The sequence below is a fragment of the Caretta caretta genome, chromosome 27 (assembly GCF_965140235.1).
Source record: "Caretta caretta isolate rCarCar2 chromosome 27, rCarCar1.hap1, whole genome shotgun sequence".
Lineage (NCBI taxonomy): Eukaryota > Metazoa > Chordata > Testudines > Cheloniidae > Caretta > Caretta caretta.
Window position 1 is genome coordinate 6153967 of NC_134232.1, and position 22003 is coordinate 6175969.

At 53.0% G+C, this 22003-nt stretch overlaps 1 protein-coding gene across 1 annotated transcript in view; it reads left to right on the forward strand.

The window, feature by feature from the left end:
- LOC142070164 (EF-hand calcium-binding domain-containing protein 13-like) overlaps positions 1-22003 on the forward strand; it is a 37436-nt gene that overhangs the window by 12041 nt on the left and 3392 nt on the right. The window contains exons 11-22 of the mRNA XM_075123521.1: positions 1118-1189; positions 2004-2423; positions 3475-3540; positions 11040-11183; positions 13746-13817; positions 14996-15139; positions 16052-16123; positions 18137-18280; positions 18611-18682; positions 18851-18907; positions 19790-19933; positions 20606-20677. Of these exons, the coding sequence (XP_074979622.1) occupies positions 1118-1189; positions 2004-2423; positions 3475-3540; positions 11040-11183; positions 13746-13817; positions 14996-15139; positions 16052-16123; positions 18137-18280; positions 18611-18682; positions 18851-18907; positions 19790-19933; positions 20606-20677 (1479 nt within the window). The remainder of the gene's footprint in view (positions 1-1117; positions 1190-2003; positions 2424-3474; positions 3541-11039; positions 11184-13745; positions 13818-14995; positions 15140-16051; positions 16124-18136; positions 18281-18610; positions 18683-18850; positions 18908-19789; positions 19934-20605; positions 20678-22003) is intronic.

A 22003-nucleotide genomic window follows, 5' to 3' on the forward strand; every position in this document is an offset into this window, starting at 1 on the left:
CAAGATCTTCCCTTAGTGCTCTCAACAGGTCCTGCTGTCATGATCCCTGGTGCTACCTGCTGGAGGGGTGAGTGAGACATGCACACTGCAGCTGGAATCATGCATGGTTCCTGTTCCAGGGAGCAGTCACGCACTGCGTGGGCAGGGTGGCTTTCATAGCCCCATTGCAGAGGTAGAGAATCCCAAAGCACATGGAGTTGCTAGGAGGCTGCTGGAAGGAGACAGCATTACAGGGCTAAATCCTGACCTGGTTTTCACCAGTGCAAACTGGGAATGACTCCACTGAAAAACATGGCGCTGCCCTGGTCTGAAACCAGCGTAAGCGAGAAAAGAAGCAGATACGTAAAGTCCTCTGTGTGTAGGAGGCTCTGGGATGGGAGGGAGATGCCCCTTCCCCTTCCCAGCGGCTGATGGGACTGGAAGTAACCTCCAAAGGACAGAATCTTGGCCCTCCCTGCTCCCAGCAGATGTGGCTGGGGAGGAGCCAGAGTCCAGTGCTTAAATGATCTGATAAAATTGAGCGTGGGGGGAGTGGGGACCTGTTGTAATCCGGGAGCAGCAGGTGTGGTAAAACAGTGCCGGACGGGCATCCCTCAGCCACCCAGCTCGGGTTTTCATTTTTGTGAGTATATATTTTTGGCAGGGTCTGTGACCCCTTGCGCCCTCTCCACACACCACTTGGAGTACTGGCAAAGCTCCCCACCCAGGTATGGCTCCTGGACCTCATCTGCAATCTTTTTAGGAGCCGCTGGCCGGTAGGCATCTGGTAAACGTGCCATGTCCCGTTAGGGTGACCAGATGTCCTGATTTTATAGGGACAGCCCCGATATTTGGGGCTTTGTCTTACACAGGGTGCCTATTACCCCCCACCCCCGTCCTGATTTTTCACACTTGCTGTCTGGTCACCCTACGTCCGGTCTAGCCATTTGCCTTACACTCCTGCCCTAGGTTTCTCTGGCTGAAATACTCTGTTGCTTGTGCCCCCGTATACCACCCAGCCCATACTTTCGGAGCTAGCTACCCCTCTGCCGTGTAGTGTCACTTCCCAGGAGGGAGGTGGATGGGGCCATCATGCAGAGATCCCGGCTCCAAACCTGGCTGGCTCTTTTCCTTGCAGAGGACAGGCAGCTGAACATCTTGGATTTTCTCATGGCCATGAGCGACCTCGAGCATCACTACGAGGATGTGGGTGAGTGAGAGGCCAAGGCTGGCCCAACCCTGGAGCGCTGCATAGGGTGGCTGCCATCTGGAGGCTTGAACCTGGGACCTCCTGAGCTGCTACAAGCTGAGCTGTCAAGCTTAGAACTGTCGTCGACTCTCGGCATCCGTGGATCTGGCGCAGAGAGGGACTGGGGCGTCGCACGGCGCCGAAGTCCCTGCGAGGCCCACTGGTCCTGGCTGCGGGTGTCAAACCTAGGTCCAGATTCACCCAATCCAGGCACCAATTTTATGCCACAGCACCGGGCTCGATGCACCTTTCCACGAGGTTTCAGTGCAGACCCAAGTGAGGCTCATTGGCTGTCACTCAGCTTCACGGTGGCACTTAGGCATCAAACTCAGAGCAAACCGGGGCAGGCGTGACCCTCAGCAGCTCAGGCTCAAAGCAGTTGCCTGCCTGTGCCCCTGCAGAGTGACCGTGACCCCCTTTCAAAGCTCATGCTGCCTGGATTTCACACCAGCCTGTTGATTTAGTTTCCTCACCAGTCCTACTCCATATCCTGGCTCAGGTCTCAAACTCCCTCCCTGCCAGTCCCCAACCAAGGCCTCCCCTCCCGCACAAAGACCCAATGGGAGAACGCCATCTGCCAATCAGCAAGCTGTCCGGAGTGTTCTCCGGTGTTTTGATTCCCGTCCCCCAGCCTCCTGGAGCTGTGTCTGTGCTGTGGGTGAGGCCCGCCTGTTGTCATGGGGTCCCTTCAAATAGCTAGGCCTTAAGCAATGTCCTCCCTTTGCCAGTGATGCAGATGGACTCAGGTGAGTGCCCCTGCCCTGTATCTCCACAGAATCCCCGGGCCTTTATGACACTTTGAAGCCCAGGAAGTCTTGGCGTGAATCTGACTTTGATGCAAAGCCCAGGGTTAGGAGGCGGACGCGGTTGTCCTTTGACGTCAAGTACCTGCAGAAAGGTGATGTGTCTCAGCCGGATTCCTCCTTAGCTCGTCAGCAGAAACCACCCAGGGCTGGTAAGCAGCCTTCATCCCCGCGACCAAGGTTCCTTTCCTTCCAAGAAAAGCTCCCAACTAGATTTGATGTGGAAGACAGGCTGGAGGAATCGCCTAAAACCACCAAGAGGCGTTTGACCCAACAGAAGCCTGCTTGGAGCACTAGTATTGATGAAGACCTAGAGGAATCTCTGGAAGAAGCGGAGAGCCCTTTCTGCCAGGAGAGGATCCAGAAGTCACTGCGATTCACTGGAGCCAGGGGTGAGCCTTTCAGCAAGTGTGCCCTGGTAGAGCACAGGTGGGCAGTCCGGCATGCACAAGCGTGTCCACGTGCATGGCTGGCGTCCGCTTGTGCGTCCGAGTGCGAAACAAAGTCGGCTCATTCGGAAACAAAATATTGTGTGTGAGCCCTAAAGTAGCCAGCTGGTTGGCTTGGAAGGAGAATTGACTAGTGGTTAGGGCATAGAGCGGGAGTCAGGGCTTCTGAGAACCATTCCCAGTGCTGCTACTGCCTTGTTTCATGAACTTGGGTGAGCCACCTCCCAGGATCTCAAACCCCTCTGGCCCCAATCCGGCTGAACGCTTAAGCATGTGCATAACTTTAAGCATGCGAGCTGTGCCGGTGAAGTCAGGGGGTCTATTCATGTTTGGCAGGGGGGGCAGCACAGAATCCTAGACGTGGCCCAGGGCGCTTGCGAGCTAGGAACCATCCCAACTGCCCTGGTAAAGGTCGTGCACTTTTTGCTTGGCTAGGCACAATGTTTATTTACAAATAGTACCCAGCTGGGCAAAAATTATAGGCAGACAGGGAAGAGGCCCGTAAGGATGTTCCCTGTGGCCCGTGCTTGGAACAGAGCATCCCATTCAGTTCACCTCTGGCGTTAGTGCTGGAAACGCCTGCTGGATTGGCTCGTCCATCTCCCTGCCAGGACCCGACAGTTCCCTGCAATACGTGTCCTAGGGACTGCATCCAGCCCCCATCCTGGATAGGGACCCCGTTGTGCTAGGGGCTGTACAAACATAGCCCAAAGAGATGGCCCCTGCCCCACAGAGCTTCCAATCCAACTCCACCTTCGAGTCCATTTGCCTCTCACTCCAATCCCCTGCGCTGGTACGTGACCGTGCATCTGGAACAGACGCCTTCTCCTGGCTTTTTGCCAGCGGGATGGGCTTTCAGGACAGGGCACAGAATGCATTCTGCTCAGCATGCCTTTGTTACTCCTAGTTGTACGCACAGTCACTTCATCCGCATTTCAGCTGGGAGGGAGCCGTCGCAGGTCTCCCCAGAACTGACCTGTTCTTTACTCTGCAGGGCCAGCGGGGATGGAAGAGCCAGGGATGGCTTCTGCTGGTGGCGAGTGTGTCAGCGATTATGAAGGTAACTGAAGGAGCAAAGGCTGAGAGAATTCACATGGATCTGATTTAAATCTACGGGTGGGGGGGGAGCATTTCTTTAAAGGGGCCTCAACTCAGCCTCCAATTTATGTGAGCAGTTTTATACCCACCAGGAAGTTAATTTCAAACACACTGTCTAGTTGATGGCAATGTCTAACAGCTAGATGGCCGTGTTGCCTGAGATAAAGCGCTGGACTGGGCCGTGGGTGACCTGGTTTCTGTTCCCAGTTCTGCCACTGGCCTGCTGGGTGACCTGGGGCAAGTCACTTCCCCGCTCCGTGCCTCTGTTTCCCCATCTGTACAACGAGGATCATGATCGTGACCTCCTTTGTCAAGTGCATTGGGATCTACTGCTGAGCTCCATACGTGGGTGTCGTTATGACCCAATGTGCAGGCCCAGTAAAGCAGCTAGATGGTTCCAATCTGCCACCTGCCTAGATGGAGGTAGGAGATCCGAACCTGAGCACCTGTGACATGACAGAGGATCTGGCCTAATCTCTCTATGCATACCTCCATACACCCATCTAGCTATCTTCAGTATTTAGGTGACCGGAGTACCTGAGCACATCCCATCTTTAATTTACGTGCAATACGTCTGTGATGGAGGGCAGGCCAGGGGTGAAAGTAAGAGGACTTACCGGTCCGCCGGAGTCCTGAGCAGGGGGCGTGGCCTCAACCGGAAGAGGCGTGGCCTCAACTGGAAGAGGCAGGGCCTTAAATCCCCGGGCCCTTTAAATCAAGATTTAAAGGGCCAGGGCTCCAGCTGTGGTAGTGGCGGCTGGGAGCCCGGGGCCCTTTAAATCACCCCTGAGCTACCAGCTGCAGAGGCGGCTGGGAACCCCGCGGTTCGGGGGCGATTTAAAGGGCCCAGGGCTCCAGCTGCCGCTACCGCAGCAGAGCCTGGGCCCTTTAAATCACTGAGGAGCCCTGGGGGCTCCCGGCTGCCATTGCTACCCCGGGGCTATGGGCTCTGGCAGAGCTTTAAAGGGCCTGGGGTTCCGCTGTGGTAGTGACTGCCGGAGCCCCGAGCCCTTTAAATCCCCGGCTGAGCCCTGCTGCCTGAGCCCTGGGGTAGCGGCGGCCGGGCTCCGTGGGGGATTTAAAGGGCCCCGGGGCTCCAGCCACCGCTACCGCTCCGACCCTTTAAATCCCCTCTGGAGCCCCGCCGCCGCTACCCCAGGGCTTCGCAGCAGGGCTCCGGTGGGGATTTAAAGGGCCAGGGCGGTAGCAGCGGCTGGAGCTCCGGGGCCCTTTAAATCCCTGCCGCAGCCCCGCCTCCGCTACCCCAGGGCTTTAAATTGCCATCTGGGAAAGCCGGTCCCAGTATGGCGCACCTGCTCTTATCGGTACTGTACTGGGGTGTACCGGCTCACTTTCACCTCTGGGGCAGGCCCATTACCCCATTGTACAGATCTCAAGGGGTCTCAGGCAAAGAGAAGCTCGGGGACTAGTCCGCGGTCATGCGGGAGTCTGAGGCAGAGCATGGAACTGACTGAGCTGAGGTCTCCTGACTCCCAGACAGTGTCACATTGCACCATCCCACCTCTCATCTCAGTGGGCATCGGCTTTGTCATTTTTTTTTTGCTAGAGGTTTGACAAGTCCAAGATGGCCTCACAATCCTAGTGTAGTCTACACTGCAATGCAAGCCCAAGGTTTGAACACAGGCTCAAGCCTAACTCCCTTCCATCTACACGCAAATTGCATTAACCGAAGGATCGGGAGTGGAGCCTCCAAGCCTGAGTCAAGCCCTCTTGCTTTGCAATGTAGATGCAGCCTCCTAGAATCATAGAATATCAGGGTTGGAAGGGACCTCAGGACATAGGCGCCGACTTCTGCTGGCGCCGGTGGGTGCTCGACCCCCCTTTGTCTCCGATGCTGTCCCGCCCTCTTCCACCCCTGTCCTGCCCCCATTCCAACCCCTTCCCCAAAGTCCCCCCCCAACTCCGCTCCCTCCCTGCCCCTGTTCGACTCTTTCCCCAAATTCCCACCCTGGCCCTGCCTCTTCCCATGAGCATGTCACATTCCCACTCCTCCGCCTTCCCTCCCGGAGCTTGTTACGCCGCGAAACAGCTGTTTTGCGGCGGCAAGCACTGGGAGGTAGGCAGAGGAGCAGGGACGTGGCGTGCTCCGGGGAGGAGGCAGAGGTGAGGTGAGGTGAGGTGGTGGGGCGGGGAGCTTGGCTGCCAGTGGGTGCAGAGCACTCACTAATTAATTTTTCCCCGTGGGTGCTCCAGCACCCCATGGAGTTGGCACCTATGCCTCAGGAGGTCATCTAGTCCAACCCCCTGCTCAAAGCAGGACCAATCCCCAACTAAATCATCCCAGCCATGGCTTTGTCAAGCCTGACCTTAAAAAGCCTCACTGAATTCGTGCTCTGGGAGGCCACCAAAAAGTATCCCGCAATCCCAGGAGCCAAAGAACCGTCTGAACAGTCAAGTTTGGTGGACAGTCAAGTTTTCCTACATTGCACCATGAACAAAGGGCTATAGCGTTTTGGGAGGGCGCTAGGAAGTCTGGGATATGGGTGGACTTGGGTTCGCATAATGCAGTGTGGTCATTGGAGCACCAGTTGGACCCAGGGTTCAGTAATTCCTAACCTGGGTTTACAAACCAGTGTAGACCCTCAAACCCTAGGGCAACAAACCGAGGGCCTGCTCACTCAAGTTGTACTGACTCTGGGCTTCCACTGCAGTGTAGCAAAACCCACAGATTTAAAGGCCGGGAGGAACCATGCTGATCCGCTAGCCTGGCCCCCTGCAAAACACAGGCCAGAAAATCCAGAGCCATGTCTCTGCCATGAGTAGGGGGCTCGCGCCCCATCAGGGCAATGGTGAGCGCACACAGAGTGTTCCAAGGGAGAGTGGTCGCTATGGTGAGAACAGAATGCTGGGCTGTCACATGGAATGCGGCTCCCCCGCGGCCGGCATCAGCAGCAGTCTCAGGGCCCCGGGTGCTCCCCTCTGATGGCAGCGAGCCGGCCAGCAGCTCAGGATGGAAAAGGCGCAGGAGAAGCGTGGCAGGGCACGAAAGCAGCTCAGCATGGCAGCCTCAAAGAGGAAACGGTCATGAGTGTGATAGCGAGCCCGACTGGCAGGACTCCTAAACTTCAGGGTGAGCAGGACCTGCCCAGCCTGGCTCGCATGGGACTCTTGGTTTAAAAGCTTGTGGAACCCAGGGGAGGAGAGTCAAAGGTGTCTCTTGGGTACGATTCTGGCTCTCTTACCATAGTATCTGCTGCTCTTTTAACAGATTTCTCCTCACTGCCACCCTGTGTGATTAGCCCCATTGGAGCTGGGGCACACAGAGACTAGGGGACGTGTCCGAGGTCACACAGCAAGCCTGTGACAGAGCCAGCAATTGTACTGGGGTCTGCTAAGTTCCAGGCAAGCTGCCTAGCCACGGGTCATCCTTCCTCACTCACTTCTTGTGCCAGGACTTGAACCTGAGTTCCGCTGAGTGTACAAAGCGAGTGAGACTCTTGGGGCCAAAGCGTTAGCAGATGCAAATGCCATAGAGAAAGGACCGAAGTCTGCTCTCATTCACAGTGGTGTAAATCTAGGGTAACTCCATTCACTGCAGTAAATGATGGCAGGATTTGGCCCCAGGAGTCCTGGGGTTGATGCTGGGATAAATGTGGGGAAAATGCAGTGTGGGGCTGCACTAGCTTATGCCCTCCTGTTAATTGCTTTTCACGCTTCCCCAATGCTGAGCCTGATTCCCCTACCCCTGCCCTGCACCTGGTGTCGTTGCTCACTTCTCTGCACAGGGGGTGCCACATGATACCAGTGCAAAACAGTTGTGTTTCATGCTCATTCTAAATCGGTGTGAATGGCATCCCAAGATGCAAGGAATCAGACACACTTAGTCTGAGATGAATTGGGCACGAGCATTTTGGTAGACACCTTTTGCCTTTGCTGCATTTGAAAGGACACATAGTGAACCCTGGTGCCCTGGCATAGCGGTATGGTGCCTCCTGAAAGTCGTCCTGCTGTTTCAGTTAAATACAGCATTGCTTTTCACTTCCTGTCCAGAACCATTGCATAGTGTATCTGTACACTGTCATGCAGCTGTTGCAGTCCACTCCAGAGATGCTCCATTTCAGTGGTGGATGATGTGTTTTATTTATTCTCACACACACACACACACACACACAAATCCTCTAAGATAAAAGACTCTATAAATATAAGTTTATTATTACTCAATAATGAAATTGGTAACTTCACTGGGCCCAACTAATGCCGACTGGGAAATGTCTGGGTTTTGTTCTCATGGAAAATTTCAGCTGCTCAGCAAAAAGTAAAATGCTGAACTATTTCACCCCAAACGTTTTGACTCTAAAACCCAGCCATGATGCCTCATGGGAGCTGTAGTTCCGGAGCTTCATTCTCCTCTTATAGTCCAGGCTCCTTGATCAGACTACCTCTCCTGTGTTGCACCACAGTCTCCCCTCATGCTGAGGGGAGGCGGTGCATCATGGGAGCCCCTGGCTTTGGTGTATCATGGGAGATGTAGTCTAGCCCATAGACAAGAATATGGGCATGAGACAACTGAACTACAACTCCCAAGAGGCACTGAGGTGGGCTAGCTGAGTAGACGTTCGCAAAAGAAAAGGAGTACTTGGGGCACCTTTTCTTTTGTGAATACAGACTAACACAGCTGCTACTCTGAAACCTGAGTAGACATTACTTGGTTTGGGGATATTCGCCTTTTGATGAAAACAGTCATTTTTCAGAAAAAATACAATGTAATCAACAATCCGATTTTTCTGTCACAAAACAGTTTAGATATGTAACCCTTCTGCCCGTCAGAGTTGGCAGCAACAAGGGCCGGGTTCAATATCTAGGGGATTCATTCTAATAACACAATGCAAACCAGCTCGAGCCCCCACCCAGTGACCTGGGACAAATATATACCACCCCCGCCAGGCGCCTCCAAGAGGCAATACTTCCCCTCTCGCAAGCACCTAGTCTGAGTGTAGCAAAAAGCCTTTTAATAACAGAGAGAAACAATGTGCCATTATGTTGGGGAAACACCACCAACAGGGTTCATAACACAACCCATGAGCAAAAACCCACCCCAAGCAAATTGGGGCATGCCCTTTCCCTTTGGTTCTTGAGTCCAGCAACCCCAAATCACCCAAAGTCCCAAAAGTCCAATGACCCAAAAGTCTCTGTTCCTGGTCAGGGCAGCCCCAGAGTTCAAAAGTTTATCTGCAGAGCTTTACCTCCCAACCTGGGTGGAGATGGGGGCGGGGGTAAAAGGCACCTGACATGATCTGAAGCTGACTGCCCCACAGCTCCATAGGCCTTCGCTCCGCTCCGCCAGCCGCCCCACGAACTGCTTTGCTCAGCTCCGCTCCGCGGCCCACAAGCAGCTCCCGCCGTCCCACAAACTGCTCCATCAGCCGGTCCGCAAACTGCTCCGCGTCCCACCAGCAGCTCCCACCGTCCTACGCACTGCTCTACCAACCTGTCCACAAGGCACTCCAGCCGTCCCACAAACTTCTCCACAATATGTCTTCAGACTCCCCCACTACTTAACACAACACTCAGTGATTTCAGCTCTTAGTCAGTTCAGCTCTTTGGTGAATTCAGCTTGTAGTAGGGGAGCCTCAGTGCTGGTGCACCCTTAGCCCAAAGTGAGCTCAGCAGCCTGTAACTAGACTCCTAACGGAATCAAAATTAGCTCTGATAGTCCACAGTAGAGAGAGGAGGAAGCGCAATTAGCATGTAAGGCCCTCACCAAGGGGCCCATACCACCAAGTATTAATACTTGTCCCCAACCTCTCTCAATTCACAGAGTTTTGGAACCCATGACCCTTGCCTAGCGAGTGCTACTTAGTTGATGGTGAGTCCCTCCATCATAACAAAAGGCCAAGCACAGTTCCCATAATCAGGGTAATAACTGTAAGCAGTGTCAGGATGAGCTCCACCCTGACATCTGGTGGTGAGGTGTGGCAAGTTGTGGAAAAGAACTTCAGGGGCCGATCTCATTTGCATAGGCACACCCACCCCACCTAGAATGAGGCCATAGCTGCCCAAATGGTCACTTTGGCTGCTGTGGGATCCCCAGTGTCTCTGTTATTGGGGCAGGAAGAATAAATTGTTATTACCCTGATTATGGGAACTGTGCTTGGAACTGTACTTGGCCTTTTGTTATGATGCAGGGATTCACCAGCAACTAAGTAGCACTCGCTAGGCAAGGGTCATGGGTTCCAAAACTCTGTGAATTGAGAGAGGCTGGGGACAAGTATTAATACTTGGTGGTATGGGCCCCTTGGTGAGGGCCTTACATGCTAATTGCGCTTCCTCCTCTCTCCACTGTGGACTATCAGAGCTAATTTTGATTCCATTAGGAGTCTAGTTACAGGCTGCTGAGCTCACTTTGGGCTAATGGTGTACTAGCACTGAGGCTCCCCTACTATAAGCTGAATTCACCAAAGAGCTGAACTGATTAAGAGCTGAAATCACTGAGTGTTGTGTTAAGTAGTGGGGGAGCCTGAAGATATATTGTGGAGCAGTTTGCCAGATGGCTGGAGTGCCTTGTGGACAGGCTGGTGGAGCAGTTTGTGGGACGGCGGGAGCCGCTTGTGAGCAGCAGAGCCGAGCCGAGCGAAGCAGTTCGTGGGGCAGCTGGTGGAGTGGAGCGAAGGCCTATGGAGCTGTGGGGTGGTCAGCTTCAGATCATGTAAGGTGCCCCTTACCTCTCTTCCCCACCCCCATCTCCACTCAGGTTGGGAGGTAAAGCTCTGCAGATAAACTTTTGAACTCTGGGGCTCCCCTGACCAGGGAAAGAGACTTTTGGGTCATTGGACTTTTGGGACTTTGGGTGATTTGGGGTTGCTGGACTCAAGAACCAAAGGGAAAGAGCATGCCCCAATTTGCTTGGGGTGGGTTTTTGCTCATGGGTTGTGTTACAAATCCTGTTGGTGGTGTTTCCCCAACATAATGGCACAGTGTTTCTCTCTGTTATTAAAAGGCTTTTGCTACACTCAGACTATGTGCTTGCGAGAGGGGAAGTATTGCCTCTTGGAGGCGCCCAGCGGGGGTGGTATTGTCCCAGGTCACTGGGTGGGGGCTCGAGCCGGTTTGCATTGTGTTATTAGAATGAATCCCCTAGATATTGAACCTGGCCCTTGTTGCTGCTAACTCTGATGGGCAGAAGGGTTACATAACAATTTATTCTTCCTGCCCCAATAACAGAGACACTGGGGATCCCGCAGCAGCCAAAGTGACCATTTGGGCAGCTATGGCCTCATTCTAGGCGGGGTGGGCGTGCCTATGCAAATGAGATCGGCCCTTGAAGTTCTTTTCCACAACTTGCCACACCTCACCACCAGATGTGAGGGTGGAGCTCATCCTGACACTGCTTACAGATGGAAAAATTTTGAGCCGCCAAGGAAGCAGCTAGTATCATGGGCACAGACATAAATAAATAACAACAGCGATTGAATAACCTGCTGTGTGTTCTCTGCCTTGCAGCCTTACAGGACGCCTTTGAGATCGTCAGCAAGATCAAAGCGGATAACATTGAGGTTGGTGAACTGCGCTGTACGCTGCAAACCATGGGCATCCCTTTCAGTGACGAAGAGTTCCAGGAAGCTCTGCAGAAAGTGGAACTGGAAAGTGAGCTGTCTGTCTGTCTTTCTGTTTTAGTAGAGCATGTGTGAGGGGAGGCGTGCACACAGGTCAGAATACAGCCAGCTGGTGCGTGCAACCATTCCAACCACCATGAGACCCCTTTGACATAAAGTGCCAGGGCTGGATTCTAATCTCAGTTACACCAGGGTGCAGGCTAGCCGCAGGGGTTTTCAGGACAAATATTTTGGTGGCTTCAGAGGATTGGTGGCCGCTCTCACACTTTTTCCTAAAATACTTAATTAACTTTAGGAAAAACAAATCAATATGCACATATACATGTCCAAATCATTGTAATTTTTTTATCACTAGCTAGTAAGTCTGTTGTGAAAAGTGATATTAACAAACACACAAGTATTGCTTTTCACAGCAGACTTACTCAGCCCTGTCAAGCCTCGGGACAAATTAAGCCCTGGATTTTGTGGGGGAAGGGGTCGGGGGAGGCAGCAGGGGCCAGGAGCAATGGGGGGGGGCAGGGAGGGGCTGGAGCCCGAAGCCCTGTGGCCAGAGCCTGCTGCCTCACCACTCCAAGGCTGAAGTCGGAAGCCTGAGCCCAACCGCTCCTGGGAAGGTGGGGAACTCACCAGCAGCCTGGTTCTCCAGCATTGTGCCCCAGGTTTCTCCAAAGGCGAGGGAGCAGGGCCCAACCCCTGCTGGTGCCCCAGCAATCAACACCAAGACAGAGCATCCAGGAGCAACAGGGAGGGAGAGGGGCCACTTGCCACTCCCCCTCCACCACCACCCCTCCCCATAACAGCTAAGGAGGCTGTTACCACAAGAAAAGCCTTTGGTTCTGGAGCTTGAGTTACTCCAAATCTGCACCAGGGTTGCTGAGAGCAGGACTGGCCCCCTGGACTGCAAAGCAGAGGATCCAGAGTCCCCATTCACTGCAAGCTGTAATTGCTCTCTTTGACCAGACTAACACATTGTCTCTATGTAACACATGTTCCACATGTGGACAGAATGCCTTAGCAGACAGAAATGCAAAAGTCCTATGTAGTGGAATTAAGCTCTGGCAATCGTGACCTGGGTTGACTCCGCTGGTGTAAATTGGAATAGCTCCACTGAAGTCAATGCAGTGACACCTCTTTACACCAGCTCAGCATCTGGCCCGTTGCTGGGTTTGCCCTTTGCTTGTGTTGATCAGGAGCTGCCGTATGTTACGGTGAGGCCTTGTCCACGTGTGAAAAGTTGCACTTTATTATCAAAATTGGTTTTAAATCAGTCTAGTAAAACCTTACAAACCTATAATGTTGACTCACTTAATCCAGTTTAACGCTTGTTTAAATTGGTTCAGCTTAATTCAGTAATTTACTGATGCAAGATAGGTTTAAACTGGGTTAAGTGCATTCAAGATGTGTTTTTAAAATCAATGCAGCTAGCCCACTGCAGCTTTTCTGAGATAGACCAGCCCTAAATTCTCCTCTCACAGCACTTTGATCCCAGTGTAACTCTGTCGACTTCAGTGGAGTGACTCCGGATTCACGCCAATTTGTGAACACATCCAGGTCCAGAGATCTGGCTTCTAGGCACATGGCTGAGCTGAATCATAGAATCATAGAATATCAGGGTTGGAAGGGACCCCTGAAGGTCATCTAGTCCAACCCCCTGCTCGAAGCAGGACCAATTCCCAGTTAAATCATCCCAGCCAGGGCTTTGTCAAGCCTGACCTTAAAAACCTCTAAGGAAGGAGATTCTACCACCTCCCTAGGTAACGCATTCCAGTGTTTCACCACCCTCTTAGTGAAAAAGTTTTTCCTAATATCCAATCTAAACCTCCCCCACTGCAACTTGAGACCATTACTCCTCGTTCTGTCATCTGCTACCATTGAGAACAGTCTAGAGCCATCCTCTTTGGAACCCCCTTTCAGGTAGTTGAAAGCAGCTATCAAATCCCCCCTCATTCTTCTCTTCTGCAGGCTAAACAATCCCAGCTCCCTCAGCCTCTCCTCATAAGTCATGTGTTCTAGACCCCTAATCATTTTTGTTGCCCTTCGTTGGACTCTCTCCAATTTATCCACATCCTTCTTGTAGTGTGGGGCCCAAAACTGGACACAGTACTCCAGATGAGGCCTCACCAATGTCGAATAGAGGGGAACGATCACGTCCCTCGATCTGCTCGCTATGCCCCTACTTATACATCCCAAAATGCCATTGGCCTTCTTGGCAACAAGGGCACACTGCTGACTCACAACAAACAACCCAGTTTATAGAGCCTGGGTCACCATTCAGTATGGTGATCCAAACAGGTATATCCTGTCCATCGTTAGAGCACGTGCCTGCTGTTGATCATACAATAAGACTGCTGGAGAAAATGGTCAGACAATCAATAAAAGGCCAGATCCTCTGCTGGCATAAATCAGTATAGCTCCACTGAAGTCTATGCAGTGACACTGATTTACAGCTTCTGAGAATCTGGCCCAAAATGTCTATTTTAGATGCTAGCCTGATTCCAGTGTGTTCCACAATCAACTCCTCTGTTTGTCTCTCTCCTCCTGTCTCTGTGTCTTCCCCATCACCTTGCATTTTGAACCGTTCTGTACACGGCAGAAGATGGGATGGTGAACTTCAATCGCTTTATGATGGCTTTGGCCAACACCCGGCGCTTCTCTGAATTTTCAGGTGAGTGGGGACCTGATAGGGCGGGATGATGGAGAGTCAAACTGTGCTGTGCTCCATAGTCCTGCCCTGCCCTGCCCCTTGTACACTCACTCGTACTGGTGCAAAGTGGGTCCATCAGCTCAGAATGGGTGTGTTTCACATTCACTTTGCACTGGTGTAAATGACGACACACTGTGCAGGGGGTCGGCGATCACTCAATACTTAAAGTGCTTACAAGAGCTCTGCCTTATTTGGAGTCTGGTTCCAACCGGCTGTGCATAACAAGATCTTCACAGGGCCCTGCCCAGACTCTGGCTGGGATGCTCAGCCCTTAATGGCACAGCCCTTGACACTATGCAGGGTAATGGAGAATCTGGTTCCATGTGATTTTCATTCTCTCTGTATAGAGTGGAGGGTCCCCACACACAAGTGCTGGCAGGGAATGGGTTAAGTCCCCCTGCCTGGATAGCGAAGGGACTCTGCTAACAGGGCGAGGGGTGGGGGCGGGGGAATGATTCACTGGCAGCAGACAGCTGATTGCCTAACGGCAGGGTGCACAAGCTGGAGCAGGGAGGAGATGGCGGGAACCCAGAGGAAGAGGAGCTGCTTAGGGATAGCTCCAGCAAACGACTGTTCTCTCTTTGCTTCTCCTGTCAATGAGCCCTAAGAAACGGGGCATTTTGCAATCACTCCTGTCGGTGCATAAACCGCACCACTGGGATGCTTGAATTCAGGTGAGGGGTGCAGATGCTGGAGTATTATTTATTATCCGCCTTGTAGTCATGGACCGGGACCCCATCTCACCAGGTGCCGTACAGACATGGAACAAAGAAACAGTCCCTACCCTAAGTCCCAGTGTAGACAGCGTTAGGTCAGATTCTGCCCTCGAGCTAGCTACTGCCTCCCGGGGAGGTGTCTACACTGAAGCGCTGCAGCCGCGTCACTGTAGCGTTTTAAGCGTAGATACGCCTGCAGTTAGAATGTATACACTACCCTAGTGCTTCCCTTGCATTGCACACCCAGAAGGACGTAGTCCCCATTTAGGCACCCAAACAAGTGGCCAGATTTTGCAGAGTTCGGTACATCAGGTACCCTAGAAAACTGGGCCTCATTTAAATGCTTAAATGGGAGCTGAGACCTCTGGAAAACCAGGCCCCTCCTGAACATCTGGGCCGCTTGTTCCCTCTGCATGTCCGCAGTGCTGAAAGACGCCATTGCCGCCCTCAGCAAGATCGAAGGTGACAAGGTGGCTGTGAGTGAGGTACTGTCCTATGTGAAGAACATGGGGATCCATTTATCCGACAGAGAATTCCAGCAAGCGTTGAAGCTGGTTTCTGTGGATGGTGAGTGCTTGGGGTCAGACAAGAAATTGACTTAGGACCACAGTCCCAAGTCAGTGTTGGCAACTCTAGCAATATTCAGTGGCTTTCTTAAAGCCCCAGCTCCTTGAGTCATGTGATTGTGAGAAGCCTGGCTTTCGTTCTTTAAAAAAGTAAGTTGCTAGCTCTTGCGGTTGCAGGGAAAAGCTTGAAAATGTGGCCTGAGTGCAACCTAGAGGCTTAGAACCCAGAAAGGAAATTAAAACCACCTACCGTTTCACCGGCTGTTCTGTGGAAAGCCAGCGTAGGAAGCCGAGGACAGGAGTGATGTGTTGGTCGGTGGTAGCCTATGTTGCTGTGGAGAAATGCTTCAGTGTTCTGTACTGGCGGGAGTGTACTAAGCACTGAAACTCCTCATGCCGCTCTTCAGACCACTTCTGGGATGCTCTGCCTGCTGGCTCCTGAGTGAGGCATCCTGGCCCAGGAGACGGCACTAGGCTAGGATGTGGTACAGGCTGGTTCTGTTCCCAGCTCTGCCACTCTCCTGCGACGTGGCCTTCCATGAGACACTCCTTTGCCTCTGTTTCTCCTCCCACCCTTCGCTAGACTGTAGGGGACTCTCTCTCTCTCACTGTGTGTTGGTCCAGGGGTGCCAGAACGGGGGGGTCAGGCCCCCCCCTTGCTTTTTACTGACTGTAAGGACGAGCGATGGGGGGAGAGGAGAAAGCAGGGGGCAGGGTCTTGTGGAGAAGGGCAGTGTGAGAGCAGGGCCTCGGTGGGAATGGGCAGTGTGGGGGTTCAGGGATGGGGCAGGTGGGGCCATGTTTCGGGCACCTGTGGCCCCCCCACTTTTAGCGCGCTTCCGCTACTCCTGTGTTGGTCCAACGCCTTGGAGGCGCTGTTGATTCGTAATCTGAGCTCTTCTCTCTATTGCAGCTAACGGGAAGGTGTATATTAAAGATTTTATTGAAGTCCTGACCAAAAGCCCACGGTTCTCCGAGCTGTTAGGTGAGTGGGAGCTCGGGCGGATGGGAAGGAACGCATGACATGGGCGTGGGCTCTTTCTGAGTGGGCTCAGATGCTCGTTTGATTCAGCAAATCTATTTCCAGCATTTGGTGACATTTGAAACCAGCTCCATTAGATGCTTTTAATAAAAGGGGCCTGAATTTCCCCTGCTGTACGCTCCAGGCAGTGAGGTGGGAAACAGGGCTGAATTTGGCCGTAAAAACCAGGTAGATTTTCAAGCTGTTGCATGCAATCTGGATGTACAGTCCTGATTCCAGATCCTCAGCTGGGGTAAATCAGCCATAGCTCCACTGAGGTCAGTGGGCCAGATCCCCAGCTGGTGGAAATTGATGTCGCTCCAGTCAGGTCAATAGAGCTACACCGATTTATGCATGGTTGACATCTGACCCCTGGGGTCTTAAAATGACTCCTTTCTTGCAGGTTAAGGGGTTAGCAAAAACTCAGTGTTAGCCAGCAAAACTCTTCCTGCGGATCAGCAATCCCCCATCAGGACAAGAGGGATTTTAAGGCTCTGGGACTGCACAAGAAATGGGAATTGGGCGAGCAGGGGCACATAATCGACCAGACTGTGCTCTAAGTCACACTGCTGCAAACCAGGCCTGACATTCACAGAATTATCCCTGATTTACGCCAGTGTGAAATCCCAAACAGGCCCTTGATTTTGAAGAGCATGATGTGGTGGAAACTTTTATTGCTCTTCAATTAAATATCCAAGCAGGGAAGGTAAAAAGGTGGATTTGCTTGTCAGAGGAACCTGTTATGCGTTTACTTGTCACCGAAGACGAGCCGAGAGCTTTGATCCGAATATAAAAACAGTCTCTGAACATTCCTAGCTACCTGCTCCCAGGGTGAGGGAGGTACTGCAGTGTGCATGTGTCGTGTACACGTCATCACTCACCTTCTGCCAAATGGGATGTCGGAGCTGCTCAAGTGTGTGTGTGTGTGAGTTTGATTATGTCACCCTCTAGCGGCTGCAGCCTACAGAGGCGGCTGGGTCTAATATCAGTTGCAGCACGAGAGATTCTTCTTCGCTGGAGTGTTCGAGGCTTGTGCTGTTGGAGCAGGCGGCTCTCAGTTCTCCGTCCAGTCCCACTCAGGAATTCGATGTCCTTTTCTTGACTAGCAAAGGCGGTCATGTTGGCTAACTCAAATTGGAGAGAGTCCAGCAGAGGGCAACGAAAATTATCAGGGGGCTGGGGCACATGACTTACGAGGAGAGGCTGAGGGAACTGGGCTTATTTAGTCTGCAGAAGAGAAGAGTGAGGGGGGATTTGATAGCAGCCTTCAACTAACTGAAGAGGGGTTCCAAAGAGGATGGAGCTCGGCTGTTCTCAGTGGTGGCAGTTGACAGAACAAGGAGTAATGGTCTCAAGTTGCAGTGGGGGAGGTCTAGGTTGGACATTAGGAAAAACTATTTCACTAGGAGGGTGGTGAAGCACTGGAATGGGTTACCTAGGGAGGTGGTGGAATCTCCTTCCTTAGAGGTTTTTAAGGCCTGGCTTGACAAAGCCCTGGCTGGGCTGATTTAGTGGGTTTTGGTCCTGCTTTGAGTAGTGGGTTGGACTAGACAACCTCCTGAGGTCCCTTCCAACCCTAATCTTCTATGATTCTATATTATCTACCTTGACTTCAACCTCATTTCCCCTAGCAAACATGTTCAAAAGTGTTAACCTCTGTCTACCCTAGAGGCAAAATCACAGTCGCTTACATGATGCCAACCACAACTTCTTTCCCTCATTCAAGACAAGGCCAGTGCAATGCAGCTGATGACAGTAAAGCCTGTATCGAGGGGTCAGATAAGAGCAGAGAACAAACTGGTCAATTTCCCATAAGCTAGTCAGCTCAGTGTGCAGAGTTCCCTGGTCTGGACCCGACACTGGGTGTCCCACTAGGGTATTGACCCTGGATTGGCTGCCATGTTCTAGCTCCCATTCCTACGGGCGCTAGTTTCCTACAAGCGGCCCGGCTGCTGTGTGCTCTCTCCATGTCTGTAGTGATGCGGGACACCATTAAAGCCATGAGCCGGATTCGGGGGGATCTGATTGATGTGCAGGACCTGGAGAGAACCCTGACCAACATGGGCATCCATTTAAGCAAGACAGAGTTCCGGGAGATGCTGGAGTCTGTGACTGTTGACAGTGAGCATTGCTGGGGCTGCCCTCTTTGCCTGGGGGAACCAGGTGCTCCTGCTCCTCGGCCTCGCATCCCCAGGCAGCACGGAGCCATGGAGCATCTTGACCCCCCCGCTGCATGTGCTGACACACTCGCCACCAGCACTCTGGAGGCAGAGGGGTCCCTAAATCACAGCCCTGGGTGTTTATCAGTTTAAGGGACTAATTACCCATCTGGGACCTCGTAAGCACCAATCAGAAGCCCCAATGTGCCCTACGTATGGCCGTTTTTGGAAGTCAGTCCCCGTGTGTCCAGGGCCACATCTGCCCCACGGCTGAACCTCCTTTGCCTTGCAGAAGATGGGAGAGTGAAGTTGGAACAGTTCATGGCATTGATGTCCAAGATGCGGCGCTTCTCTGACCTAGGAGGTGAGTGAGGGCCTGGATGGGAGAGAACATCGAGCTGGGGAATAGGGGATCCCACAGTGCCTGGCAATAGGGTGTGCATGGGCTGACAGCCAGGACATCTGGGTTCTAGTCCCAACTCTGCCACTGACCTGCTGTGTGCCTCGGTTTCCCCTCTGTCTGTCTTGTCAGGTCTTCAGGGCAAAGAGTGTCTGTTCAATGCCCAGCGTGATGGGGTCCCGATCTCAGGTGGGGCCTCTAGGCCACTGAAATGCCAATAACTGAGCCTGTGCTTCACAGAAAGGTCCTTCCCTGGCTCCGCCCATGCCTGCACAGCTGAAATGCTGGCAGAGTTTTGTAGCTGGAACCTACTTCTTCTCATGGCTTTCTGGGGCTGGCAGCACATGAGTTCTGCAGGCCTGGTCTCTATCTGCCCCAGGAGCCCTGTTCTTGGGGAGCGAAGCTGGGTTCCTACCAGCTGGAGCAGCCAGCATGTTCACCCTGTGGGGACTGCCTTCTGTGGCTAGCTTCGCCTGCTCCATTTCTTCACTTTCAGGTAACAGAGCTGCTGGCCTCAGACGGACAGTGGGTCAGTGGTTAAGGTCGTAGACTGTGACTTGGAATTGAACCTGGCTCTTCCCTCCTCTGCCCCAAACTTCCTGTGTGCCCATGGTCATGTCACTTCACCTCTCTGTGCCATAGGGGAGCTGGAAGGGTAAATACATTAAAGATTGCCAGGTGATCAGGCACTAGGTTGATGGGGGGGCATGGACTAATCCATTTTGCCAACACACATGGCTCCAGGCTATATAACACGGCTCTACCCGCCCCTGCTGGCCGGACCTTACCTTTATTTTCTATAGAGGGATGAGCCTGTTCTGCTTCCCCTGGGTACCGCTGTAGCCATCCTGTTCTAATCTGAGGAAAAAATGGAGCCCTCTCTTCTCATCTGGCATCAGGGCTGCAGGCAGGGCTTCCTAAGTGAGCGCTCTGGGCTGGAGTCACTGGCCTCCTTACACCAGTGCAGAGCTTCCTCGGCACGGGGGTAATTGGCTGTGTGCAGCATCAGGCAATGGAGAAGCACCCCCGGCGCTAGGCCCCAATCCCAACGCCACCTCTCCCTGTCCGCAGCCCTGAACAACGCCATCAAAGCCTTCGGTCAGATCGAGGGGGACCAGGTGAAGATCTCAGAGCTGGAGTCATTTCTGAGCCACATGGGGGTCCACCTAACCAAAGAGGAGATAGAGGAGGTGGCCAAGTCCCTTTCTGTTTCCAGTGAGTATTTCAATGACCTCAGTCAGAGGGTTCCGTGAGTCCCAGCATGTGCTTCGGTTTCCCTGCATTTGGCTGTCTGAACACACGGGGGCTTTCTCTTTGCGGGGCCGTCGTATGTGTTGGAAAGGACAAACTGACTCCTTAAAGACAGATGTCTGAACAGGCAGCATTTAACTCTTGCTGTGCCTTTAGCTATGACCTTGTGTTTCCCCGGTTAAATTTCCTTGCCGGCTGGAGTAGGAAATGGTCTGAGTTCTTGAAGCCTACCTCTGCTGCTTGTGGGATTCCTTCTCCTCCAGACAAATGGAAATTGATGTGAAGAACAGAGGAGGCCACAGAAGAAAATTCTGAGGCTTAAATCACCCTGGCTTGTGCCCCACCCCCTTGGGTAACCCAGGCCTGCTTGGTTTTGGGAGCAAGCTACCCCACTTTACATGACATGAGATGCAGCCTGCTAAGATCAAACCCATATTCATACACCAGATTGGATGATGTCACTCATCACTCTGGGCCTGATTCTGGTCCAACACTGGTGTAAACCCTAGATTAACCCCATTGGCTCCAGCAGATTTACTCTGGCTTGACTCCTGTCAGAGGTCAGAATCAGGCCCTTTGTCTTCCCTCTGTTGCCACTCCTCTCTCTGAACATCTGAACTGTGCTTTCCCCTGCAGAAGATGGGACCGTGGATATTAAAGAACTGATGTCAGCCTTGACGGGTACCAGGCGGTTCTCCAACTTCGTAGGTAAGAACTTCCCAGTGCAGAGTGGTGTGTGGAAGGCCATCCAGAGGATTGGGTTCTCTGTTTTCATATGGGTTTATATGCTGCAGTTCACCTGTTGCTATGGGATGTTGTGGTATCCGGGGCCTCACCCTGTCTGACCCTTACATCAGTGTAAGTTAGGAATAGCTGCATTGAAGCCAAAGCAAACCTGGTGGGAGATCAGAATCTGGCCCTGTTTGTCGTCTTTGTATGCCAGCTGCAGCCTAGCGTGCAGTTTAATCTCTGTGTTATTAGGAGCATTGAACACGTAGGGCCTGATTCTCCACTAGCCAGCCCCTTGGGTGGCCACTGACGCCAGTGCAAAATGGAGGGGTCAAAGGCCACACTCGCTTTGCACTAGTGTACATGACGGGACAAGGAAGGAGCAGGCCCGAAGTGGGTCCCAGGACTGCGGCACAGACTAAGGCCCTTTGTACCCCTCTGGCAAGTTAGCAAAGGGACCTTAAAGTGAGGGTATCTGACCCCCCACTCCAAGGCCTCTTGCACTGCCAACTAGGTGCCAAGCGGCCTGAGTGTTAACGGGAATGAGGCGTGCGAGGAAGTGCGGGGCCTGTTGGATCTGTGCTGATTTGGAGGCAGGGGCTCTTCTCTTCTCCCCAGCCCCCACCGTCCATGTTTCCGTGCAGTGCCTTGCGTCAGAAAGGCACTCGCTGAGTGTGCTATCCCACTGGCACGTCCCTAGGCAAGTCGGCATCTTTGGTGCTGGAGCCCAGCAAGCCAAGGCGGGCACCTCGTGACTGGTGACATCTCTGAGTGCCGAGTCACAGCCAGGAAGGCGTCTCTAGCTGTCACAGCTGAGCTGCCTTGGATCAAACAGAGCTTTATGCATGTGGGGCAGGGACTTACGCCCACAGAGCTTTGGGCATATGGGGCATACGGGTGCGGAGTGTCACACACAGCCACTACAGCTGGAAATCGGCATAGCTACGCTGACTTCCATGGCCCTCTGGGGGTTTTCACCAGCTGGGATCTGGCTCGGGTCTATGCACCCAGCTGAGCTCCATTGAGCACGACGGGGCATGCAGGGGACTCCTGTCCTGCAGCCCCGAAAGCACTGGCCAGTAAGGGCTGAGGAATTTTGCACATGCTCAGCACCCACAGCCAAAGGCAGATCTTCAGTGGAGCTCAGCATATCCAGGGCATGTTGTGGACTGAGCTCCTGTGAAAATCTCCCCAGCTTATGGGTTCTGAGCCCTTGGGAACCTAGTCCAATGAGGGGCATCCCCCAGGGGCATGATGAGGCTCACACTTGGCCTGAGTCCAATCTCCTCTACCCCAGTGTGTCTG